Below are 27,888 nucleotides of genomic sequence, written 5' to 3' on the forward strand. Positions count from 1 at the left end.
CCCAATTGGTGAGCTCCAGATCAAGCATAAATCCTGTTTAACAAGAGGCAGATTATATTCCTAAGGACTGACAGCTAACATTGCACTCTACTCAACACACACACATGTACACCTGAACACACAAGTGTACCTGCACACACACACACACACACACACACACACACACACACATGCACGCACGCACACCAACTGTATAAACAATCTGGTTTTCCCAGGCAAGAAGCTAACCTCATACAACTGCTAAAGCCAGCAGAGGCTGAATTACCTTAATCTGGATGTCACCTGACCCTGTTATTCCACACTGCTGTCATTCACTTGTATGCTGGTTGGTTTTGTTAACTTGACACAAACCTAGACATATCTGGGAAGAAGGAATCTTACTTAGTTGATAAAATGCCTCCATAAAATGCCCTGTAGGTAATTCTGTAAGGCATTTTTTTTAAAAATTAGTAGTTGATGTGGGGAGACCTGCCCACTATGAGTGGTAACCATCCCTGGGTAGGCAGTTCTGGGTATGTAAAAAAGAAGGCTGAGCAATAGGGAACGAACCAGTAACCAGCATTCCTCCCTGGCTTCTGCTTCAGTTTCTGCCTCTAGGTTCTTGTTCTGAATCCCTGCCCTGGCTTCTCTCAGTGATGGAGTGTGACCCTCAGTGATGAAGTGTGACTTAACAGTTGTAGGCTGAAATAAACCCTTTCCTCCCCAAGCTGTTTTTGGTCATATACTTTATCATAGCACTAGGAACCTTAACTAAGGCAACAGGTCTGTCTGTTTAAGTCTGGGGTTAATGTACAGCCAAATAAAAAGGCCCAGCTCCCCACCTCCATGGCACAGGGGCTGGGCAGTGATAAGCCAGACTAGAGGGAGTTTTCTAGGTATAAGTGGGAGAAGGATGGAGAGTCAGGGCCAGAGAGCCCTGAGCTCAAAGCACCACTAACCCAGTACAAAGCTAAGCCACGGTCTTGCTTTATTTTCAGTTTTAGGACTAAACAGTAGGACATTCCAATGTGTCTGAAAAAGGAAGAAAACGGAGCAAAAGCAGAACAGGGTGAACCAGGCAGCCCAATGAGAGCCTCCCCTCTAGTGGCACCCAGGGTGGGGATGAGGGAATCCCAGCACTCTAGAGAGAGCAGAATTGGAGTGTGCTTGGAGGAGGCAGGGCTGCAAGATGATTTCATGAGCTACTCCAGGGAAGAATGGACACAGAGGAACAGAGGGATACCCACCTTCCACCTCCACCCCCACCCCCACCCCTGCCTCTAGTGGTTCTACCTAAAGCTCTTAAAGAGGCAAGAGACAGACTGCCAGAACTTGAGGCATCCCATGATATACAGTTAGGTCATTGCAGCAGTACCATGGAGAGGGAAGAGGGAGGCAGAGCAGCTTCGAACACAGGGAGTTAAAGGACTGGTCACTAGAGGAGCTTGACATAGTTTGCGGGAAAGAGTCCAAAGTGGCCATGGCATTGGCCCCGCCACCAGCCTTCATCCACCATCTCAATGTCAGTGATGACGTCATCTGGATCAAAGGAAAGCTCATCACTTCCCTCTGGGGAGGAAGTTGAGATGTTAGGATGGTCAGACAGGAATTCCTCTGTGCCTCTCTGGGCCCATTCTAGGCCTCGGGGAAGGAAATAGGCCAGGTTTTCTGGGCCCTTTCTTGACCCTCAGAACCCACCCCTTCTCCTTCATATCATGGGCCACCAGGTGTACCAGGCCCTTCAGGTGGCTTCAAACTTACCTCCTTGGTAATCATATAGGGCTACAGCAGAGATGCCTGCACCACCAGCCCTGGCTGAGGATCCTGAATAGTAAGAAATGTAAACATCAACATGGAGAAAATAGACAGACAGAGGAGAGATTCCTCCGCCTTCTCTGCTGCCCCAAATTTGAGATGCTTTCCCCTCCCCATTCATCCCACTCACCAGCCTGGTAGGACAGAGAAGGGGTGTCCTCAGGCTCCAGAACATCCTCATAGTCTCCCTCTGCATCCTCATCCTGCCGATCTAACTCCCCAACATCCTCATAGTCAGGCTCAGGCTCAGGCTCAGGTGCTGCTTCATACACTGGCTCTTCCACCACCTGGAGACCTTCTGGGGTCCTAGGGGGCAGAGCTGGGGGCTCCTCATTGTCCTGAGGAGAGACAAGTGGACCAGGAGGATTCAAGATAGTTTAGTGAGGTTGTTAAAACCCCACTAGCAACCTCTTTCCTGCCGTTTAGAAGCCTTTCCTTGGGAGTAGTCTGTTCTTCATTCCCCAGTCTCCTAAAACACTTGCCCTCTCACAGCATCCACCCAGAGACCACAGGAGGGAAGCTCCGGGTGTGAGGGGGTGGAGGGATGTGGATGGAAAGCAAGGCAGAGTCTTTGGAAAACCAGGAGAACATCAAACTGAAAGAACACCGTTGGGATACCACAGATAGGAGAACCAGCTGCCCAAGTTCGTCCAGGACAGGGAAGATTCTAGAATGCTGGACTCCAGTGCTAAAACCAGACCATGCAAAGCAGGATGGTTGGCTTCCCCTAGACAGCCCTCCTCCCTAAGAGGAGAGAAGATGAGGCAGGGACAGAGATTCTCTGGGGCTTTGCTTACCTCCAGGGGATTCTGTGGTGGAGATTGCCTCGTGGGCAGAGAGGGCACAGGGTGTTCCCTTCTGTTTCTCACCGGCTCAGACTCTGGTGGTAGGTGACTCTCTGCTGGAGGCCAGACCTGAAGAAAGAGACATTGCCACACTAAGCACATCTACCTGCCATGTTCTCTCTTATACTTACCAAGAACCACCCTTCCATTCTGCTAGTCCGGTACAACACAACCCTCAAGATGGGTCCCACACTGAAGGTGATGGTGCCTTTATCTTTGGTTGGTGCAGCAAAGACTCTGTGTTGCAGCTGTGACCTGTCATCTTAAACTCTAACAGGTAGAGTCTATAAATCTTGGTGACTTTGTTGTTTTTTCTTAACTTTTCTGCTACATGGGGCCAATTGCACATACTGACTCTTTGCAAAGACAAGTATAACAGACTTTGTTCAATAAGAAAGACATCTGCCTCTATCTATCTATCTATCTATCTATCTATCTATCTATCTATCGATCATCTATCTATCTATGCCTATCACCTGGGCCCCTGAGACACCAGTCTAGGAAAGAGATCTTGGACCCTCAATAACCAGGCACTCACCTCTGAGATCTTCTTGGGCAACTGAGCTGGCACTGCTGGTGCCGCTGGCGCCGCTGGCTCTTCCACAGGCACGAATGACTGCTGAGCTTCACGGCTCATCTTTAAAATAGCCTTTTGCTCCTGTTGCTGCCTGGCCATCTGCTGTGCCTTCTCTTCTTCCTCTCGCTTCCGCTTCTCCTCAGCCATGGACTCAAATTTTGCCTTCAGCCCACGGGCACCACTGGAAGCTTCAGACAGAGACAAGAAAAATTAAGAGTGTCCTGGATCGTGAGTAGAGAGAGAGGGGATGGTACTTGTAGAAATGAGGTCTGTTAAATATGCAGGAGGAGAGAACATGAGGAGGTGACTCATGCAGGGGAAGGTACAGAGGTAGTGAGAGAACAGTAAGGTCTGGGGATCCTAGGGCACTAAAGCCCAGATTCCATGTGACAAAGGGCCATTTGTCCTTTCAAAGTTATGAGTCCTTGAACCAGCATCGTTCTCTATCCATGGGCTGTGGGACCACAAAGGGATGATTTGGTCTCCCTGGTACTGCACTGGGTTTGAGATAGCCGGAGACCCAACAGGTAGACCATTTCCTGGTGAGGGACAGCATGCATCTCCCCATGCTCCTGGATTCCAAACTCCTCCCACATGTGACCTACACCTCCACTAGCCTGCATCTTGCAGACACATTTGGCTCAAAGTAGCTCCTCCCAGAGAGGTTTTGCGTCACCATCTACAGCACATGTAGAGGGTGTGACTACAGGCCTCAGGCCCTAGAGAGATTTACATATTAATGAAGGACAGAGGGCAGAGCCAATTAAGCATTTTTCCCCAGACCCTTCCCCCTTCTCCCTCCCTATTTAACTCAGGTCGGCCCTGAGTTTCACAGAGGTACATCCAGATCCATCTACCATCCGCCATGAAAATAAACCCTTTTGGAACCATGGACTTTCTCCTGTCTTTGGGGCCCACCATGAGAAAACCCAGAGAAGGCCTTTAATGCCAAGCCACCACAGCTGCTACACCTAACTTCCTGCATGAAGGCCCTCTCTGCATTCTAGCCACAGGGACCTGCCTCTTCAAGAAATCTAGCCAGGCTACCAAGTCTGCTAAGCAAGTACAGTAACCGAGTCTTTCCCGTGGGGTGCTGCCTCTTTCTTCTCTCCCCCACCTCGTTTCTCTCAGTTGTGGGTCAGCCAGTCGTGCGCCCACACGACGCCAGTCTCAGTCCTTCGACAGCCTCTCAGCAGTCTGAGAGCCCAAGGGCTTGAGACCAGTTGGTCCCTGGCTACCTCCTAGCCTGGGGATCCCCAATCCAAGAGCCCTGCACTCCCACAGAACTTCAGACTGATTGAGAACTCCCCCCACTGGGCAGAGCCCCATAGTGCCCACCCAGTGTCATCTGCACAGTGAACTCAGTCAAGATTCGCACACTCCAGTCTCTTTGGAGCCGGGGGAATCACAACAGCCCAACAAGATTCAAGAACCAACACCTGCTCCCAGGCATGAGCTAATCATTTCCCACAATGGGCCTCTACCAAACACCATCCTAAGCACCATCTCAAGAGTCTGTCTATTCTGTCTTTCCAAGGTAGTTCCGCTTTCTTCCCGGTGTGTCTCTGACTCTCATTTTTTTTTTCTCTAATGCCAGCCCCCTTGCCATCCAGTTGGTCTGACTTCTAGGAGATAGAATCTGGAATGGTAAGAGCAGGAAGCTCATCTTCCTTGGCTAATCTCGGTAGTTAAGGGCATACAAGGGATAGTCTGGGAGGAGAGGAAGCCAGGAGAGAAAGGAGGCTGAAGGGCACAGAGAAGGGAACCATGGAGACTAACCAGCTTCTATGGGTGTTGTCTTCTTATACGCTGTGGTTGGGGCCTCCATTTCATTGAAGCCAACAGCACTCTGCAAGCACAACAGTGTTCATAGTGTGAAGAAGCAAGACAGTAGTGATCCATAAGATAGTACTGATGCCTAGGGCCACCCTGGGAGGCACCTGTAGCCACGTGGCAAGTAACAGTTGAACTGGGGTCTCCAATATTGTCTCTTGGAAGAGAGAAGGGTAAAGAACTCTATCGGTGGGCTCAGCTCTACTTTGAATCTCATGTTTCTGAGCCCAGTTACCTAGAATGAAACAAGGTCCTTGCTTATGCAGAAAGAGAAACCGGTGGGCACACAGGACAGTGGTGTGGAGCAGGGAGAGACTTAAGACAGGATTAAGAAAAGCCTGACACGTCATGTCTGATTTCCCTTTCCTCTCAGTCACCCTACACTCTTCTCACTTAAACCTCAGGGTGTGGAATTCATGCTCTGTAGGTGTTGAAGCCCAGCACGCCAGGCTCAGGACCCAAGTCCAAGAGTTTCATTTTGCTTCTGGCTTCTCTCTTCCCTTGTACCCACTTTACCATAGAGACATCCTTAAAACCATGGTGTCCTGTGTTTACCTTATCCACTCGGTCTTTCTGGATTCCATATTGGCCACCAAAGCCTTTGGCATAATCTATGGGAAAGAAAAATCTGAGAGTGAAATCAGGAGATTAGAATGCTGGGAATTGGTGGGGAGAGGGAGGAGCAAGGGTTAGGAGATAAAAATATGGAGGTGGGAGAGAAAGAGGAAGAAATGTCAGAGGTCAGAGAGAGAGAGAAAGAGAGAGAGAGAGAGAGAGAGAGAGAGAGAGAGAGAGAGAGCGCAAGCTGCTGATGGAAAGAAAATAAAAAAGGGTCGGAGGAGAAAAGAAAGAGGGGTGAAAAGAACCAAACACAAGAGTAATGGCTGCCAAGACAAATACAAGGAAATAAATAGGAATACAGGGCAAGCCGTTCAGCCATTCCTGCTGTGTCCCAGAAGAAAGTTCTCAGTCTTCCCTGAGGCTGACTGGCCTGTGAGGCTCACACCAAGCCACCACCTTGGCCCATCACCCAGTCTGGTTACACTCCTTCCTTCTTGCTCCTTCTCTGCCCTACACCCAACCCGTCCGTCCATTCCATTGGTGTTGACCTCCCTCACTCCCCTCTTCTGTTCATATTGCCTCTGTATTCCAGGACCCTGGGTTGGCTTCCAAAACAGAAGGAAAAAGGGCCGTGTGCTACCTAGTAACCTCTCAATCTGACTTACCTCGCTGAGACTCATGCTTCTCTGTCTCTCCCTTGTAGTCATATCCCAGAGCTGCTTTGTCCCGTTTATCCTTCTCTACACCGTAGCGGCCACCAAAACCATGAGAGTAATCTGCAATAGACAGGGAAGGCCTGAGAGGCCAGCCTCAGCCCATTGGAAAATGCTAGAGAGAGAAGTCTGAGGGAAGGAGTGCAGTGATAGGTCAGAGAAGGGCTCCAGGCTCAGATAGAGGTAAGCTACTTTAACAGGTACATCCCAAGATGAGATGAGCATCTCAATATTTTCTTTCCTTCAAGGCACAGCTGCGTATAGAGAGTGTGAGAGGAGATCGCCACGACAAAAAGCAGACATATGAGGTGTGTGCTATTTCTCCACTCCTATCAATCAAAACAGAAATCTCAGCCAAATGCAATAATTCTTTAAGTAGTGAAGGACTTGCCAGCAAGAAGCAAACAAAAAAAAGGAGGAAGAGGAAGAAGAGAAGGGGTGAAAGGAGCAGGAACAAGAAGGGGAGAAGGGGAGGGGAAGGGAGAGGAAACAATCCTGGCTCCAGGAAGAAATAAGAGGGTCAGAGCTACGTATGTGTGGTGGTGGATGTGAGCAGCCAGTCACAGAAACCCTAAGTGCTTTAAAGTCAAAATGTAATGACTAGAGATTAGGACCTAGGGTCTGCGGTTGTAAAATCTGTACAGGACTGGGAGGGAGGGCATATGGGAGCTGAAAAGGAGGTACAGAAAATGTCAAGGAGTCTTGTAGCCTGTTCAGTATTTGACAAGGGGACATTCTACAAGTAATCTTTGGAATTCTAGTCCTGCATTCAATTGTGAAATGTAATTTTGTTTTCAATTATAGGACTCAGGAATTCTAAGCTAAGACATTAACTTAAATACTAATCTCAGAAAATACACACATGGCAGATGCTGAAAGATGAGTCAGTCAGTACAATGCCATGCAAATATGAGGACCTGGGTGTGGGTTCAAAGCACTAGATAAACAATTCAATGTGATAGTGTGTGCCTGGGATTCTAAAGCTGGAGAGGCAGAGAAGGGAAGCCTGAGGGCCAGTCTTGTCAAATATGCAATCTCCAGGTTTAGGGAGAGACCCAGTCTCAAGAGTTAAGTTGGACAACAATCAAGAGAGCACCCAACACTGACCTTTGGCTTCTACACGCATGAGCAAGTACATGCTTGTATAGCCATGCACAAAGAAAATATCTATGTGGGAAGAACACCCTACGAAAGGTAACATGAACACAACACAAAGTAGACTTCAAGAGAGAGTATTCTAAATGGCAAACGGGACATCAAGAAGTCCCCTTGATATAAGGAAAAGCTGCCACCCACCAGGAATAAGTACACTGGCATCAAATCTATTAACAGCACCAAAACTCACAAAACAAAGCCCAGTAGAAACAGTAAGACAAACAGAAAAATACACAGCCGGTATTGAAAAATTAAACCCATCGGACAAAAAGAATCATCAATTTAGTCATATAAGATCTAAATACCTTTGTCACTAAACCTGGCTCTTAGGAACACAATATCCCAAATTATACAAGTTACACTTTGACTCTATGTACATGGGACTCTCTCTCTCTCTCTCTCTCTCTCTCTCTCTCTCTCACACACACACACACACACACACACACACACACACACACACACAGCGCCATGTGCTAACCCTTAATACATTTCAAAAGACTAAAATACTGGAAATCATTTTCTGATCTCAATAAAATTAAAGGGCAATATCAATAAAATGATACGGAAAATGTCCTCAATGCATAAGAAACAAAAATATGTTCTTTCATCTCACGAGTCACATTCTACCGCAGACCTCATGCTCAGGATATCTGGCCAACATGAGGATTCCATGGTTGTGTGTGGGTGTGGGGGTATTGTTTTGTTGGTTTGTTTCATGAAAGAGAAAGAACATGATGTTGGGTGGGTGGGAAAGTGAGAAAGGTCTAGGTGGAAACGGGAGAGGGAGAGAGTATAACCAAAATATATTGTTTGCAACTCTCAAAATGGAAACATTAGAATTGAAATATATATATAGCGCAAAGAAAATTATTAGAATTGAAATATATATAGCTCAAAGAAAATTCACCAGGATAATTGGAAAATGTTTTATACTTAATTAAATTTGAAATATACATAGACTTGGTTGAGTGCAGCATTAAGTTGTATTGTGGGGGAAAATATATGATTTACCTGCATTAGAAAAAGAGCCAAAATCAACTAAGTTTTTATCTTAAGAAGCAAAAAAGAAGGAGAAGAAGAAAGAAAGAAAGAAAGAAAGAAAGAAAGAAAGAAAGAAAGAAGAGAAGGCTATATTAAGTATAAGTACATTAAGCAAAATAATACAGTCAAAACCTCATATATTTTTAGAACAGATAAACCATTGGTAAAATCAGAAACGCCAAGTTAGAGCTTTTAAAAAAAATGTGGGCTGGGCAGTGGTAGTGCACAGCTCTGATCCCAGCACTCGGAAGGCAGAGGCAGGTGGGTCAAGGCCCCTCAAATGCTCTGTGACTGACCCACACTCCCCACACCCTTTAATTTTGAGGACAAGACTCTCTAACTTGTCCATGCTGGCCTTAAACCCATTGTGTAGTCCAGTCTGGCCTTGAACTTGAATTTCCTTGCCTCAGTCTTCTAAGCAGCCAAGATTAAAGACCAGTGCCATCAGGCCTGGCTTAACTTTTATTTTTTATCTTATGTTCTTTAAAAGAAAGATATATTATCTATAAAGAATGATTACTGGACTGACACAAGAGACTCCAAATGATGAAATAATATTTTCAAAATAAGAAAGGCAAAGCATGATGAAAGCACCTAGCTCATGGACTGGGGCTGAGGAGAGGTGCAGGAGTTCTTTCATAGTCTCTAAAATAATGATCTGGAAACATGTCAGCAAGAAGAAAATAGAAACAGCAGAAAGAAATGATAAAATGTGAAGAACAGCTAAGAAGTTGGCCATTGTTACCCAATTTAAGCATTCATTGATTATATATATAATAAATTTATTGGTTTTAGTATATATACATAATCTTTGTTATATATGTCTCCATATCAAGCTGGCCTTGATTCACCTGCCTCTCTCCCAGTTGCTATGAGTAAAGACATGTGCCACCATGCTCTGTACCATTATGTAGGACCTTGAAAGGCAGCCTGGGTTCTGGTCGAGCACAGGCTGGAAACTCTGGTGATCCCAGGTGACCCTAAGGGATAGCAGGTGTTTTGCCATGCCCCAGACTCCAGGTTCCTGACATGAAGCCTCAGCCCTCCGTAGCTTTGTGTCCTTCAGTCATGTAAGGGCAATGCCTCCAGCCCCTCCCTCCACAGGTAGAGGACAGGCCACATAGCCTCAAGACAGATCTCTATTTCAATTAGGTACCTAAAGGCCAGAAGGGCTTAGCCAATCAAGCTTTCCTTCCCAGACACTCCTCTCTGCAAAAGGTATTTAACCTCAGGCCCTTCCTGAGAAACTGGGATACAGTTCTCTTCTACTTTCTGCCATGACAATAAAAGCCTTAAAACTATGGACTGTTTCTTTTCATTGGGATCCGCTGTGGGGAGCCATGGAGAAGGCCTTTGCCTACAGAACCACTGTTTAATCTCCTGCAGAAGACTTCTCTGCCTTCCCAGCCACAGAGACCACCAAACCAAGCCTGCCGCCCACTGCGACCAAGCCAAGAACTCTCATCCCCGCCGGGACCCTGCCAGAGCTTCTCTCCCTTTCTCCCCTCGGAGGCCTGCCAATCCAGCCTGCGGGCCCCCACTTCTTTCTCAGTTCTGCAGCTTCCAGCAGTACCTGGGTGCCCAAGAGCCCGAGAACCGGACAGTCCCTGGTCGACCCCTGAGCCAGCACTGGCTGCCCCGCGGGACCTCAGACTGCGCCCCCCACCCCCAGAGCAGTGCCCCCATGACTTCACATAGCCCGACTCCCGCCCAGCCCCCGCACATCCTTCCTCCCCAGTGGCCCTACTCCCCCTCCCACCATGGGGCAGCCATGAGACCCACACTATAACCCAACACCATTAGATTTTTATCAGGTTTAAAACTAAGCTATAAACAATATACTGGACAACAATAATATAGATGGTAGAAAGAATATAGTTAAAATGTTGTTTCTACTTATTCACAAAGACATAGTGATTAATTTTAAACTTAAGTCAAAGCTGTGTGTTAAGTTTTAAAGATAATAAATTCTAGAACAAAAAATAAATATGCTATCTTCTATCCTTCAACTAGAAAAAGAAATGATTAGACAGACTCAATCAAGCTCATAGAATAAATCTGAGAGAGAAGCCCGCACACAATTGGAACTGAAAAGGAGTCTAACCAGTGGGGAGCTGGAAACAGGGAGCTATGACAAGCTGCAGGGGGGCAGATGTGAGCAGGGAGGCTGGCCAGCGTGGCCAAGGCTCTGGGCACTTGCCTTTCTGAGATGCATGCTTTTCCACTTCTCCTTTGTAGTCAAAGCCCACCGCTGACTGAGAGAGGGAAAAAAGAAATGATTAGCCATGGCTCTCTGATTCCTCCCTCTCTCTGATTTAGCCTTACTTTCTTCTCAGTCCCAGAGGCAGTTTTAGGGACCCCCAACTAAGCTCGCCTGCTTAAAATAGAAACAGTGTTCCAAAGCAGTCAGTACCGGCTCAGGACACTACTAGACCATTTGTAGTTGTTTAGCTTTGTGAGTGTTCCTTAACGTCACTCAGCACGGGTCTCTTTTACATAATATTAAATGTATCTTACCCACCACAGCAGTAAATTGAGGGACATGATCTCTCTTCATTTGGAATAATACAACAAATAAACAGAACAAGGTATCTCCAGCATCTGCACTGAGTTACACAAAGAATCCGCACTTATTTTCCTAAAGTGAGCCTCGCAACCTTGTAACTAAAAGCTATGTGTGGATCTGGGCTCCTCATCTCACTCAGATGAACTTACTGGTCTCAGCGTGGCCTCACAGGGCTCTAAGACACTGATTTTGTTGGTTCCAAGACTCCTGGGAGCTGTGTCCCCATTTGCTCAGTAACTATAGGTTTCTAAATAAGGGTCAGTCTCGCATCTTCAGAACTAACTAGTCTCTCTCTCTCTCTCTCTCTCTCTCTCTCTCTCTCTCTCTCTCTCTCTCTCTCTCTCCCTCTCTCCCTCTCTCCCTCTCTCCCTCCCTCCCCCTCTCTCTTCCCTCCCCTCCCTCCCTCCCTCCCTTTCTCCCTCTCCCTCTCCCTCCCCTTCCCCCTCCCCCTTCCCCACCTTGTCTCCCTCTGTTTTCCCTCCCCCTCCTCTTTTCTCTGGCTCCCCTATATCTGAGGCTGACCTCACATTCTAGCCAAGGATGACTTTGAACTCGAGGGAAGACAGAAGATAGTTCACTCTTAGATAAGTAGATAGCAGGAAGAACGGTCCTGGATGAGATCAGGCTAATCCCTGAATGTTGCCACTTTAGATCCAAAACAGCTTACTCCAGGACTCCACACCAGAAGAAATCCCCTTACTGCTGTTCCCCTCCCCACCCCATGGCAGGCTCTGGGCTACTCCTAGCTAGTGGGCCAACTTCCTCCTCACTCCCCTGTGCCCACAGATAACCCACCAGGTAGGTTTGGCCGGGCAAATTCCATGCCAGGAGGCTACTTCTCCCAGTTTCCATGACTCTTTGGGGTACTGAAACTGAGGCCCTGTGGAGTCTGTGGGTTTTCTCCTCTGCAATTTCAAAGGTCCTCACCAGGGTCTCACACAGTCAGGTCCCTGTTCTTACTTAAAATGACACAACCACTAAGTGCATCCTGCCCAGACCAATTCTAGAAGGAGGAATAGAGACAAGCTTTGCCCCACAGCCTGCTAGCAAGTCTATAAACTCAGACTCTGGGAGCAGGTGATGTTGCCTCCCTAGACGCATGCCTGTTTATTATGCAGGGAGCTCTGGCTTTGCATGCCGTCTGCTAGCTCTGCTGCAATGAATCTCACGAGTGCATCGAATGCACCAGTTCTCATCCTGTACTTCTTTACTTGATGGACAAATGGACCTGTGGAAGGAGACCTAGCAGGACTCTAATCCTCTGCTCCTACCTGGGTGTTAGTATGTACCACATGCCTGGTTTCTGAGGCGATGACCCCAGGCTACCGTGCTTCCAACAGAGCCTTAAGTCTTGATTTACAGGACACATGGGTTGCTTAGGTGATACAGTTTGTGCTTCTAAAATAACAACTAACAATAAGGGATTGGGCAAAGAGGACCAGGAGGAGCCAAAGACTTAGCAGGAAATGCTCTCTCATTTATAAAACCTTACATGCACCACATGACATTATGGACTTTAAACATGGTTTCTGTGTTTTTCCTTGTTTTTTTTTTTTGCAGCATATCTTGAATTTTCTTTTTGTTTTGGCTGTATTTTCTCCAAACAATTACCATCTTAGCACTTAGCAGCTTGGATTCAGTCCTACCTAATTAATAATAACTGTTGGCCATCATCATCTTCATCATCATCATCATCACCACTTCTTATCCAGGTGTGAAGATTCCCCACTATTCCTCAATTCCTCCCACCTCTTCTCTTTTATCTCATTGCCCCTGTCCTTCCTACTCTTCTCACTTTCCCTCCCCATCTCCTTTCCCCTTTCAAATGAGACTCCAACCTGTACCATGAAAGAGAGTTCAGAGTCTGACATCATAAGGTATACTTTAAAGCATCAGAAAGCCACGAGCCCTGCTCTTCCCACTATGTCAGCCTGTACTCGCTTAGTACTGTCTTTTCATTTTTAAAACTACCCTTGTGCATGCAACACTCCAGCTACATAGATTATTGTTTACCCTTCACCTTCTCAAAGTATTGCCATCCTAATTAACTGACCGGTGTATTTGCTTATTTTGGAAATTCTCTCTTCTCTCTGCTAATACCTTAAGGAATTCTTATTCTAATTTAATGATCTTTGCCTATGAGTGACCAAATGATGCTCTGCTGATGAAACCCAGGCCTCTCCTGTGCTAGGCCAGAGCTGCACCACAACCTGAGCCCTGCTGAGCGTAAATGGATGACTTGATGCACAGCATGCAGCTTCTGCATCAGCACCAAAAAACCCGCCAAGAGAGAGAGAGAGGACGTGAGACCTGGCCATCACCAGGTACTAATGGCCTCTGCTGTCCTGTCTTTCACCTGAGAAGCATGAGCCTACACTTTAGGGCTGGGTGGTGGTAAGGCTCACATAATTTAAGGAGTATAGTAGAGGGAGAAAGCTGTCACCTACCTTGTCTGCCCGGTCCCTCTCAACTCCATATTTGCCCCCAAAGCCTCTGGCAGCATCAGTCTGAGATGAGTGTTTCTCCACATCAGCAACATACTCATGGCCCACGGCACTCTAAGGGAAACCAGGAGTAGAATGAGCAAAAGATCAGGATGACCTTAAAGAATAGATAGAGATGGTACATGGATGTCAGGATACAAGAAATTCCATTCTGAGTTAGATGTGTAGCCTCTGGTCATGGTACCAAGGAACCTATGACTGGAGGATAACGTCACTAGAGGGCCATTGCTCAGACACCTTCGAGGATGTAATGGAAGGCAGAAGAGAGAGAAGAGAGAGTCAGAACAGAAGGGAGAGGAGAGTCAATCAGGGCCAGGGTGGAGCAAAACAATTGAGCAAAGCTAGGCAGGTCAGAGGCACCGACTAGATACCACAACTGATGTCTTCCCTCCATCAACCAGGTATCTTTGGACAAATGTAAAAGTGAATTCTGAACTCGCTTTAATGTGTATATAAAGGGTTTCTATATCTCTAAATCTCTAGCACTCACAAAAAAAAAAAAAAAAAAAGATTCAGGCCTGGCTGCATGTGCCTTTAACCCTAGGATGAGAAGGTAGAAATAGGTGGATTCTGGGAGTTCCCTTCCCTATCAGCCTATCGGAAATAACGAGCTTCACACTCAGTGTAAGATCTTGTCAAGGCACTGAGACAGAGAGCCCTAGAGGATGACATTTGACATCCTGCTGTGGCCTTCCCTTGTGCACACACAGCAGGACCCACCCCTACACACATGCACATATGCATGCACTGTGCACAACACATGCATATATCATGTGTATACCAATAATCACATAATACAGTCAAGCAGCAGTTCTCAACCTTCCTAACAACGTGACCCTTTACTATAGTTTCTCTTGTCCTGCTGACCTCCAGCCATAAAATTATTTCTTTGCTACTTCGTAACTGTAATTTTGCTACTGTTATAAATTGTAACGTAAATATCTGATACACAAGATATCTGCTATGCGAACCCCAAAGGGGTTGCAACCCACAGGCTGAGAACTGTTGCAGTAAAGAAAATGATAAGAGATGTTGCAATACAGACAGAATATACAGCATCTAAAGGCAACAAATGATTCTATAGCCTATCCTTCCTTCTCGACTAATGCTCCCCGCTTTCTCAGTCTAAGTGAAGCCTAGTTTTGTTTTTGTCGCTATGATTAAAACACTCTTCCAAAAGAAACTATAAAGAAGAAAGGTTTTATTTGGCTATGATTCCAGGTTAGGGTCATTCATCTTGGGGACAGCAAGGTAAGGACTTGAGGAACCAGTCAAATTCATAACCAAGAGCAGAGAGAGAATGCATACATGTTTGCTTACTGTTCAGCTCACTCTCCCTACATTTATGCAACACAGGTCTAGAGAATGGTGCCGCCCACAGTGGGCTGGGTCCTCCCACATCAATTTAATTAAGACTATCCCCAACAGACATGCCCACAGATCAACCCGATCTAGACAATCCTTCACTGATGCTCTCTTCTCAGGTGGTTCCAGACTGTGACGATTAAAACTAATTGTCACAAAGGGTCACAGTATATCAGGAGGTAAAACAGGCCAGCTATTCTAATATCTTGACTCTTTTTCTTTATCTTGGGTGTTGAGATCAGGAGAGAAAAAAAAAAAGATGCAAACATCACAAAGACATTCTGCATTAAAGGTCAAATGGATACCATGAACACCATATTTAGGATACATTTTAGATACATTTTCAACAATTGAGTCAAGGGGCTGGAGAGATGGCTCAGTGGTTAAGAGCATTGACTGCACTTCCAGAGGTCCTGAGTTCAAATCCCAGCAACCACATGGTGGCTCACAACCATCTGTAATGAGATCTGATGCCCTCTTCTGGTGTGTCTGAAGACAGCTACAGTGTATTCATATATAATAAATAAATAAATCTTTAAAAAAAAAAAAAAAAAAAAAAAAAAAAAAAAAAAAAAAAAAAAAAACAATTGAGTCAATTTGTTTTCCATTATTTTTTTCTTTAAAGCAGTTCTCTCCCGTCCTGCTCACCTTGTCCATTCGGTCTCTTTCCACTCCGAATCGACCCCCATAGCCATGGGATGCTTTAGGCCCCAATTCCAGCTCTCTCTTCTTGAGAATGTCGTGCTCCTCCGACACTTTGTTCCTCAGCTGGTGGATGCTGTAAGTAACCACACTCCTGAGACTCTCCTTAGTCAGGGAGGTCAACAGACTAGTTCTCAGAATGTAAATCTTTTGTACAAGCTCTGAGTTCCCGAATAGATCAGGTTGACAGGCTTGGAGTAAGAGTACAACCGATGTAATCTGATTTATACTCTCCTGTGGTCTGTTATCTTTCTCACTAACATAACCTTGTATGTCAGAGGACAAATGATACCTATATGCTAACAACTGAGAGGTTATTGCTCTTTCTCTGAGAAGACCTGCCTTTAACCAATTAGGCGGTCTGTCTCAAGAAAAGTAAAGATGTGCAAATTACTTTCAACCTTACACATTTCTGTTCTAAGAGTCTGACCCCCAAAATAACTTTAAATATGGCAAAGCTTAATGTCTAATGATTGAAACATTACACATAATAGCAAAACCAATCTGTATGCCCAGTACTTGGAAAATAACTTAGAAAATTGAAATGCTACCTTTCAATAGTGTAATGAAAGTCATTAAAACTCATGCTTGCAAAAATGTAGTTTGGGGTATATTTATTAGTATTTGTGTATTTATTTATTTATTTATTTATTGTCAAGTGTTAACATTCTTCAACCTAAGCCTGATAATTTCTGGGAATAACAAACAGAAACAAAGCCCACGCATCATTATCTGTTAGAACAGTTTCAAGTTCCCATCACTGAGATTGGGATTCTGCCTCTGAGAGCACATGACACTGGAGAGGGGAGAGGACACCCACTCTTCCTGCTTCCTTTAAGCTCATTTTCATCATTACTATCATGGAGACTACAAGACCAAAAAGGGTAGACAGCCACAGGCTGTGCAGCCTGACCACATGAGTTGACAGCTCGGCAGCTGTACCAACAAATGACAGCAAGGGCTCACAAATTTGGAAACATTGCAAGGACCCCTGGGACTGTATAGAAATATCTAGGTGAGAGAATTCTAAATTTTAGAGACCCAGCTTTCTGCAGTAAGCAAGGGTCTGGGGTTGTTGCTGTCCCTGGGACTCTACTAGCTCAGGCCCAGCAGAAACTGGTTACAGGCAGAGTGGCCACGTTACAGGAGAGATCTTCTCCAGCAGATTAGACCCATCTGCTGGTCTAGTGGGATAATCTCACCGAAGGCTTTTTAAAAGCCTTTCAGCTTTAGCCACGGTTAATTTTAGAGAGCTGGCGAGGAATCAGATGAAGTGGATCCCAGCGCTGGCTGCACCCTGTGTTCCTGTGCCTCACCTGACCCTGCGGGCCACAGGGAAAGCAAAGATCCAGTGACAGCTCAACAGCCTCAGGGCTGCCTGAGTCAGAATGACTGACTGTGTGAGGCCCCGACTGAGGGATTCAAGTGAGAAAAGAAGGGCCTGGGACAAGTATCTTCAACTAAGAAAATATGCAAATCTACCTAATCACCTGCAGCAGTGTAAGAATAGTTGACATTTTTGAATGAAAATGTTGCAAACAAACAAACAAAAAAGAGTACATAATATTTTACTTTGTTTTGTTTTGAGAAGCAGTCTCTTCTACCCAGGATAGTTTCTTACTCTCTGTGTAGCCAAGGATGATCTTGAACTCTCAACCTGCCCAACACCTCCAAGTGCTAGGAGTATAGCTATCTGTAGCCACATCCAACAGAAAAATCCAACTTCTTATAAATTTCTTTTTTCTTTTCTTTCTTTTTTTTTTTTTTTTTTTTTTTTTTTTTTTTGGTTTTTCGAGACAGAGTTTTTCTGTGTAGCCCTGGCTGTCCTGAAACTCACTCTGTAGACCAGGCTGGCCTCGAACTCAGGAATCCGCCTGTCTCTGCTTCCCAAATGCTAGGATTAAAGGCGTGCACCACCATTGCCTGGCATAAATTTCTTATAAGAAATAGACATAATATATAAACTGAACTGAACTAAAATTATTATTGTCCATATTATGTCTATATTCCATATAGTTGAATCCATCCCGAGTGGCTCTTAATATATAGTCATTTCATTTGATAAATATCCATTAAACAGCTTTTGAGTGTGAAGCATTGCCAGACTCTGAGGACACACAAGATCTCACGTACGGAGACAGTGGACAGATGGAAGGGATACAGGAAAGCGTTCAGGGTGGCAAGTGTCATACCTAAGAGGCTTTTGACGCACTAACTGTCTCTGCTTCAAGTTTTCAAATGGCTTGTAGTGACAGCAAGCGAATCTAGCAAATGTCAGGGCTCCAAATGTGAACTGGCAGGAATAAAGGCATAAAGCCAAGCAGTTCTGACAATAAAATCTTTATTCACAAACAGTATGATTGCATGTTTGGAGAAGCCTAAATAATCCACAAAGAAGCTACCAGAACTATGAAGATTTCAGGATACAAGGTCACTATATATCAAACTCAATTGCATTTCTATCTGCCAGCTGCAGACATTTCAAAAGGAGAAGTTAAAAGTAAGTCATAGACATGACATAACATGAAATATTTTAAGATAAATTTAACAAAATATGAATAAAGACTTGAACACTGAACAATAATTCTGAAAAAAAAGTCAAAGAAGGTCTAAATAAGTCGAGGAGTACCTCAGGTGTATAGATTGGGAAACAATACTGTCAGCATGTTTACTATCTCTCTAAATGACCCACATCTCCAGTGGACACCCAGTCAATCTCTCAACAGGCCATGTTTTTGCTTTCCCCAGAGGCTGACTTGCTAATTATAAATGCGTGAAATTATAGGATCCTGGGATAATACAAAAGCTTTTGAAGGAGTGCATGGTTGGAGGCCTGTTCCATTTCAATGACTTAGCACACACCTACAACAAGCACTGTACTGTGGTAGAATGCTGTCAGCGCAAAACACATTGCTTAGTGAAGCAGAACAGAGTCCAGAAGTCAACCACACAGAAGGTCAAAGAAAGCCTGCTACGTCAGCGGGAGAAGGATAGAGATTGGATTGTGTTTGGCGACTGGGTATCCATAGAGAAGAAGACCCTTAATCTCAACCTCAGGCTGCATGTAAAGATTTAAAAATAAAATTTTAAATTGAGCCAAATGTTAGAGATAATCTTCACAACTCTGAGGTAATTTTTTTCTTAAACAAACAGAAAACAAATAAACCAAAAAAAAACCCACTAATGATAAAATAATCTTTTTATGTAAATTAGACTTCATCAGAATTCAAATCTTGTGCCTTTCAGACAATGCCACTAGAAAATTAAAAGAGCAATCACTACTCTTGGATAAAATATTTATAAAATACACATCTTACAAAAGATCTGTTTCCAAAGTACACAGGTAACTCAATAAAAAGATAAGTACTTTAAAGGTGAAAAAATATTTGAACAGACATTTCAGAAAGAAGATAGATGAAGAGACATGGATGGCACATGAAAAATGCTTAATAAAATTTTCTTACCCAAGAAATACAAATCAACATCAACACATACCCACAGAGTGGCTAACATTCAAAATGCCAACATTAACAAGTGTTGTCAAGGACACGGAGCAAGTGGAATCCATACATTTCTGGTAGAAATGAACTATGGCAAATTTCCTTTTGGAAAAATAGATTGGTAGTTTCTCAAAAGGTAAACGCACACTGACTCCATGAATAAGCATTAAATCTTTAAGTATACCTTGGGAAATATAAAAATATATGTCAAAGAAGAGAGTTGTGCTCAAACCCTCATGACATGTTTGTAATAGATTTTGATATCTAGCAACAGAACAATGAATAAGTCAGATGGTAATGTAGCTACACAATAGATACTTTTCGACAGTAACAAGAAATAAAAGACCAATATATACAACTCTCTAGCTAGAGTTCAAAAAAATGCTGAATAAAAGAAAGCCAAAACAAAAGAAACGAACAGTCTTTGTTATTCACTTACTGAGGAAAGTAAGTCAGCCTTTGTGTGTTCAGCAAGGGACACTGACTACAGAGACACACAGGACTGTTAGTGGTAACTAAAATCTTCTATGTCCTCACTGTATTGGTGGTTCCTTGTATTATCAAAATTCACTGAACCACTGGTTTATAATTACTACACATCAACAACACTGACTTTTAAAAATAGGATGTATTAAATGAATGGTGACCTTTTTGTACTCCTAAAGAGGTCCGTGCCTATGCAATGAGTATGACATCTTATTAAAGGTAAACTATAATATACTTGGAGGCTTTAAAGAGAACAACAATCTTAGGGAAGGGGGACAGTTGATCATGGTAATTCACATTCCATTTCCAAAAGAGAATTGTGAACATGAAGAGTTATGTTTATTAAAAATGATATGACATAGTGGCTAAGTACTCAGACCATAGATTCAGACTGAGCTGAACTAAAATTATTATTGTCCACATTATGTCTATGTCCTTAGACAAATTGTTAAAATCAAGAATGAATATCTTACTTTTCTGTGCTATCAGAATGGCATCATCATCTATAATAGACATACATGACTGTATGACAAGTCACAACTCAATAATGAGACCTTCTGTTCTCCTGGTATAGCTGTGGCTCTTTCCAGGGTAACCCTGCGAGGTGAGGAGGGCCAGGACTATTCTCTCTGGTCATATGGGTAAACAGTGGCAGAGTGGTGAAATTATTCTCTTTACTGCCCCAGGCTGGCATAGCAGAGCTGGCACCAGTCCCTGGACCACTACACTTCTTCATTTCCACTTTGTGTAAAATTGTAGGGCACAAAGATTGGCTAAGCCGCTGAGGCAGGTATAGCTATTTCTCAGTGAGACCTAACCTAAAGACTTCAGGATACACACCAAAAGGCCTTGTCCAGTGTAATGTTGTTCACAGAACTGTTCACAGCACAGTCTGGGAGCTGACCTGTTTCTTCTCCACAATCAAATAAGATAAAAATCAAAAGTCTGACTTTAGAAACAAGAACATCAGTCTTACATAGTGATCTTGTACCTGTTGATTATAAAATAAAAATTGTGCTTGTCTCTTCTACTTTATTGTTTCTCAATCAGTTACATTTTATTACACAAAAGTATCAATCGGTAACACATTTGATGATAGAAAAACAGCAGTCAAAAGCATTTGTCCTTTCTCACACAGAGCTTAAAGATTACTGTTTGAGGGTAGTAAGGATTCCTTCCTAGTCAAGAAAGCAGGCGTAGACAAACATGGAGAGGACAGAGGGTACTAGCCCTTGACAGTGGGGTCATTTCTCTATACAACTATGAGAGCCGGTAGAATCACTTAAGCTAGTCTCTGAATTAGAAAGCCATCCCCAGACTAAATTTATTCAAAGCTGACCTAAAAAGAAACACAGTGGTGGTGGTGGTGTGGTGGGGTATCACTCCTACCAAGAAGCACAGTCACTTCCTTTTCCTGTTTGAGTCAGATCAGACTGGCAAGAACCCTCCTCTCCAATTTCCCCTCCACTCCCAGGGTCTTGGTGATTTCCACTTGACTGTGAAGGGTGCCTTAGTGGGACCATCCAAAGAATATTACTGACTTCGTGCTGAAATGCCCCCGGAAGGCTATTTGATCTAGATGGGAAAACTGAAGACCAAAGAGGAGAAAAGGTTTGTCCAAGGTTACCTAGCTCATTCCCAGAAGGGTCCAAGCTTTTGCTCCTTGAAGGCTTTAACAAATTGGAATGGAACAAGCTTTTGTGGAAATATCTCCAACATTTACTATAGTGGATCTAACACTATAGTAAATGGGCAGCATTTGCTATAGTGCCCAGTTCCGTGGGCAACAGAGCCACACATGGTACATAAACATACATACTGACAAAAGCCCCATACATATAAAAATAAATAAATGAAATAAAAAATATTTAGCGTAGCTATTTACATCAAACCATTTGTATCTGCACTGTGTTCAGTAACATCTCAGATCTACACAAACGTGTGCCAAGTTTCCCAAGTCTATGGCTACTGCAATGCGGTCCGACTAGGTTAGCAAGGAGATATGCAGAGTCACCACATTATCAAAATGATGTGTATAGTGGTATGCAATATAGCTGTTTAAGTAAAAACCATTTAGGAAGAAGGAAGGTATCAGCTGTTGCGAACTCGTGTTAGGTTTGGGGGATGGAAATCGGATAAAACTCATCTATATTAACAGCATATAGATAAAACCAAGTGCTAAGGGTCAGCAGACACGTGTACTATTCATTGAATTCTAAACATGAACCTCCAGGGTAACTGTCATTATCCCCATGAATTAATAAGATGGGCTACTAAGATTTTAGCTGTGAGTGAGTTCACACCACTAGTAATGACGGAGCTAGGAACTTAATCAAAATCCTCTGAATGCAAGTTCTTCCCGTGGGCTCAGGGCAGACTTTTAGAAGTCATCCTTAAAATGTCCTACTCCTACCTAACCCAAGATGCAGCACTGGGAGGGAAGGCACTATGGGAATGCTCTCTCATCTCAGCACTTCCCAGAACACCAGAGTGTGGGGGCTACACTCAGAAACGAGCTTTAACCTTCTTGATCTGTGAGCTCTCAGGGGAGCTTCTGGAAAGCTCCCTGCTCCTGCTCTTTTTCTTTATCACTCTACATACTTTCCAGAATTGCTTGATTTATTTAAGAGTAGCACTCACTTGGAGCTGGAGAGATGGCTGAGGGGTTAAAAGCACTGGCTGCCCTTCCAGAGGTCCTGGGTTTGGTCCCCAGTACTCAGATGGCAGCTCACAACAATGTAACATCAGCTCCAGAGGAACTGTGCCATGGGCAACAGAGCTGCACATGGTACATAAATATATATTCTGACAAAAGACGCAAACATATAAAAATAAATAAATGAAATAAAAAATATTTAGCGTAGCTATTTGCATCAAACCATTTGTATCTGCACCGTGTTCAGTAACATCCCAGATCTACACAAACGTGTGCCAAGTTTCCTAAGTCTATGGCTGCTGCAATGTGCCCATCACTGATACTTCTTAAAATCTATGGGGAAATGAGTCCAAAATATTGTTAAGGTATGGGAGGAGGAGCTGAGAATGGAGCAGAAAATTGTCTTAATCTTGCCATTTATTGATTCATTACTTTCCGACTTTCACCCTTATTACATCATTCACTGTATTTGCCTTGCTCCTAAAATATGGCAGCCTGGTGCTATCTGGTTAGATGACCCTGACTAGTCTTCTATGGACTAGTGGTGTGACTCTCTCAGTCGCCAAGTACAATACTCCATAGAAAATCCTAGATATGCCCATATTTGCCTCTCTCTTTTTGAGACAGTCTCATGCATTGTGGTGAGATGTACTATTCTAAAAATATCCCCTAAATCCTAAGATATTGAGTCTTTTGCTGGACCCCATAATCAGAGTTGACAATACATGGTGAAATCACTTAACACCTAAGACTGGTCGCCTCTAAACCTGACTTGAAGAAAACAACGTAACAACCAGACTTCTTGCAGTGGCTAGCCTAAGTTACATTCTCCTCTATGCCCTTGACCCAGAGTAAAGCATGTATGTCATTTACTGAAAACTACAAATGCAGAAGTTGAAAGCAACTTCCTAAAACCTACCAGAAAGGTTGAAAGCAACAATTTATGGATATTGGTTGATCAACGATGATATTTGTTATCTGGGTCAGTTGAGCCAGTGACATTATTGCTTGTAAAACTCTGTTAAATATTTTTGTTAAGTATCCATCACTCCTACCCCCATATGATGCTTTCTATGCTGTTCAATAAAGACAGAGCAGAGCTTTGTGTAGGGAGGTACAGATACCAGACACATAGTCACACAGCTGTCATACACAGACAGACACATAGCAACATGGGGACAAACATACTCACAATCCAGTCTTCAGACACATACAGATTCAGACACATGTAAAAGACAGACAGAGGAAGAAAGACAGAGAGCATGAAGCAGAGAATTCAGATCTAGAGTCTCTCTTGGTTAGACAAAGGGAAATGCTTTTATGTCTTTCCTTAATGAAACACCAGTACATTATTGGCAACTCAGAGTTAATCACTAACGCATTATAATGCATGTAAGGTAACCCAGGCTTGCCTTGATATTGAACTTCTGAGCCTTCAGCATCCATTACTCCCCCCACAGCCACCTCCCTCCACTGTGCAGTGCTAGCATTACAAGCACAAACCCCTACATCTAATTTATTTGGTGCATGAACAAATAGGACTTCATGCGAATTAGGTATAACTTTACTACCTGGGCTACATTGCCATATCAACTTCAGAAAAAAAAAATGAAAGTTGTCTTGAAGATTAAACATCATTTCTAAAATGGTTTTAGTCATCAGCTTCTTCAAATGTCATATTTCTTTACATTAATATTAATGGTTCCCAATTTCTATCAAGTAGTCAAATAAAAATCTGTGTCTCAAGTCTCCGTAGCAAGTATGAGAGCTGATATTGTCAATACACCATTTATGCGGGAGTCCCTTTCCTTGACATTTTATTGATGCCTTCTCATTATGTAGCCCTGGCTGGCCTTAAAGTCACAGAGATTTGCTTGTTTCTGCCTCCTGAGTGCTGGAGTTAAAGGTGTGTCCGAGCACACTCAGCACTGAAGTCTTCTTCTCCCATTGGCAGTCACCCTACACACGTTCTAAACTTTTACAAAAGTTTAGATGAAATGGCATAATTTATAGATGATAGATAGATGATAGATAGATATATGACTGACAGACAGACAGCATTATAGACCTTCAGCATTTATGCCTACTTCTCTGCTGCCTAATGTCTGATTACAGGGAGGTAATTAATACAATGAGCCCTGTCCCCCACCCCCAAGTTGACAGAGCTGTTATATATAAAAGACACACGCTAATATGTAGATGATGAGAGAGACAAACACATAAAGACATAGGAATACTAGGAACACACAGATTCTAGATAAATAAATACAAATCCACAGCCATGGCGGTTTCCTTTGTGCATCCCTCCGGCCCCCCAGCCTGGTTTTCCATCAGGTTCTTGGGCACTTACTTGATGTGCTCTGTGCGTCCAGAGCCCTCAATGGTCTTGGCTCCCCACCGCTGCTCCTTCTCAGAGATGTCATTCTACAAAAGACAGCGTGCAACAGTGTCAGCGAGAAATGTGCTCTGTTGCAGGGAGCCTCGCAATTGACCCACTCGCCCTCTGGCCCTTGTATTAGATGCTGTTGTTGTCTGGGTCTTTACTCTTGCTGATGGTTGTGTTTATCTCATCTCAAAACCACATGAAAATTAAAATTAAACCAGTGATTCTTGACATATCCTTGCTTACTCTGAATCAGCCATTCTTTTCTCTTTCGGTATCCCATGACATCTCAAATCATGGCTCATAGACCAGAGGAGTCCCAGATTAAACTGATCTTTAACTTTAGGACAGAGTGACCTAGTCCTTCAATGTCACTATCAAATGACCCACACCTATCCCCTTCTATGCTCAACAGCAATCACACATTCTTACTAATGAAAGCTGGTGGTTCTGCCGATCCATCCCACCACTAAGACTGTCTTAATCTCAGATAGTTCTCTCTAAGCCCAGTCAAAAATCAGAGTGACTGAGATGCTCCTGACTGCTACACTGTCCAAACAAAGCTACTTTTGTACTCACCACAAAGTCGGGGTCTGTGTCCCAGTCATCACCCTGGGTATCCACAGAAACAGATACATCATGCCCCACTACAGACTTCCACATCTGAGGGTAACAGATGATGGAAATAATTAGGAATGAAAAAAGAATCGAGGGGAAGGATAGTAAGAATGCTGAAGTTGACTACGTGAGCATTTGAATGTTTCCTTCTATTCTTTCTCATCTCATTTATCTTAAGATAAATCAGTATGCCACATCCGGAGAGAAGTCAGTGCAGGCATAGGTAACACAAGACAACCTCTGTCTAAGTGCTGGGATTGTTCTCTATGTCCACAGCTTGTAGGGGTGACCAGTGGCCATACAACACCTACCACTGGATTGCTGTGGCAGTTCACTCAGATTTCTCCATGGTTTCCTTTCTAGCTGTCAGGATGTAAATGGGTCCAGTGTCCCTCTTGTCTATAATCTGCTTAGCTACATTGAAAAATGTTCACCCTGTCTGTGAAACACCACCCCACATTCACTGTAGGACTGACTGGTCACTCACTGCACAACTGTAGGGCATTAGTGGGACAACTGGGTGAACAACCCACACTGGCTGATGCATGGGGAAGCTTTAAGTGAAGGGAATTCTCAATTTTCTAAGAAAGAAAATATCAAGGCTTTATTTGTATTAATCAAATGTTCAACTATGTTTAAAGATATAAATATTCAAACTTAGCATGTAACAGCTCCCTCTGTTGGAAACACTAGAAGAGGTTTACCAACTAAGAAGTCTTTGGCGAACACTAGCTTGATTGGAATCATTGTTCCAGTGGACACCTGTGTTTTATTGAGCCTTGCCAAAGGAGTGTGAGGAGAACTGTCCAGTCACACTGTGGGGTCTGAGGAGAGGTAAAAAGGGACAACACCCACCTGCCCTGATAGCCTTTGGGATTTCCTGGCTCAAAGACTCTACCCATCCTTCTTTGTCAGGTGCCTCCACCACCACTGAAGAACGTCCTGGTGCTCACTACTCTCTCCCAAAGGAGATACCTTCAAACACTCATCTCCAAGGCTCTGCCCATCTAGGCCCCAAGTCTCTACTTTCTCTACCCACCTGGAAGCCTCCATCCTTACCCACACTCTATAATAACCTCTAGAAGATCAGCCATGAAGAAATCTGAGGTAGACAGGTTAAATAAAGACGAGGTAAGGAGCAACTGGAGAAGTGGTGACTTTCCGTGGCCAGAGTCACTGTGAGCCACTAAGAACACCTGTGCCTTCCCCAGTAGGTAATAGCTACTAATAAGGGTTAGGACAGGTAAAGAGGACCTATGACCCACAACCTTAAGGCTTCACTTTGGCATGTCCTGGCTCTTGGGCTACTCTGCAACAGAAGGAAACTGGAAAGGAGAAGTCAAATATATTTATGAACAACGAGGAAGCAGTGAAGTCTGACGGTCTCATCTTGTTCTATTCCCCCGCCCCGCCCATCAATCTCTCACACTCATTTTTAAGAGCAAAGATAACTTACCATGCTTGTACTGTCGGTCACTAATGGAGAAAGTGGCTAACTTAAAGTAGGAGGCTGAAGACAGGCAATGAATGCGGGGCACATCCAATGCCTGATGACAGGGCTGACTTACGGCATCCATGGTCAAGAGATCCATGGACACTACAGTAATATGACAGCCCCTGTGGGACCGACCCCTGCCTGTCACGTGACACAAAGTCTATATTACCTAAGCAATCCACCAGTATTAATTTCCTTGGGCAAATCACTGATTGTTGTGATTTTGTTCCCCAATGTTAAATAATAAAGGAGTTAATACAGCTACACAAAGCTCCCTCTGTAACACTCTGGGATTCCCACAAACATAGAAAGTTACACCATCTGAACTATCATCTTTGCATTTGGCCCCTAAAAGCACTTGGCTCAGCACCCCAGTGTTCATCTGAGGTTAAATCCTGTCCCCTTACATTTCCCACATGCATTTGTGTCCCTGCCAAGGCCATACAAAGGCACACTTTGTCCTCATCTTCCATGGGTCTCCTTCAGGTTAGCATACAGGGGCAGCCAACCCTTTAGAGTGGGCTGCGTAGATCATTAACAGAACCCAGAGCATACTTGGCTGGGCACAGGGACCTAGATGTGTGACCAATCATGCTTCCCGAGTGCAGGCCATTTCCTTGTTCTCATCCTCAGATGCTCATTGTCAACCACTGCACGCAGTCCTTATGACCATCAAAGGTTCAACACCTACTAGCGACAACATCCCAACAAGGACTAAGTGCTATTTAGATTTCTCTTCCACACTTCCCTGCGCTCCCTGCCCTCCCCCGCCCCCAGCTCAGAGCACCCACCTTTACTGGTTGCTGGAGCTCTGGCTCTTCACGGCCACACCCGGCGCCCCCTCCAGTGGCTGCCACTTCAGGGCAAGTAACCGAGCAGCTGCTTCAGTTCCGTTTTCAGGTTTTCTGTCATTTCCTGCCACACTGTCCTCACAGCTACTTCCTGAAGTTTGAGTCAGTTCCTTCTACTTTGGGTACTTGAAAGGGTTAAGTGGTTCAGTGTCTACTACTTTGCAAAATTTTTCAGGTCAAGGGAAGGTTATAAGAATGACCGTGGAGACACATCCCTGACCAGTTAAGACATGATCAAGAATG

The 27,888-nt window shown here is 44.1% G+C and overlaps 1 protein-coding gene across 1 annotated transcript; it reads right to left on the reverse strand.

Annotated features, from left to right (window-relative positions):
- Positions 1-942: 942 nt before the first annotated feature.
- Hcls1 (hematopoietic cell-specific Lyn substrate 1) lies at positions 943-27,677 on the reverse strand. Its single transcript, XM_028752269.1, has 14 exons — positions 27,586-27,677; positions 25,261-25,344; positions 24,649-24,722; positions 15,603-15,732; positions 13,533-13,643; positions 10,720-10,774; positions 6,276-6,386; positions 5,605-5,660; positions 4,996-5,065; positions 3,178-3,404; positions 2,592-2,708; positions 1,925-2,132; positions 1,741-1,803; positions 943-1,548 (listed from the first exon to the last, which is right to left on the reverse strand). The coding sequence occupies exons 2-14, from the start codon at positions 25,342-25,344 to the stop codon at positions 1,415-1,417; spliced, it is 1,440 nt and encodes a 479-aa protein (XP_028608102.1). The 5' UTR covers positions 27,586-27,677; the 3' UTR covers positions 943-1,414.
- Between the last annotated feature and the right edge of the window lie 211 nt (positions 27,678-27,888).

This window comes from Grammomys surdaster, unplaced genomic scaffold (assembly GCF_004785775.1).
Source record: "Grammomys surdaster isolate TR1022 unplaced genomic scaffold, NIH_TR_1.0 125889, whole genome shotgun sequence".
Lineage (NCBI taxonomy): Eukaryota > Metazoa > Chordata > Mammalia > Rodentia > Muridae > Grammomys > Grammomys surdaster.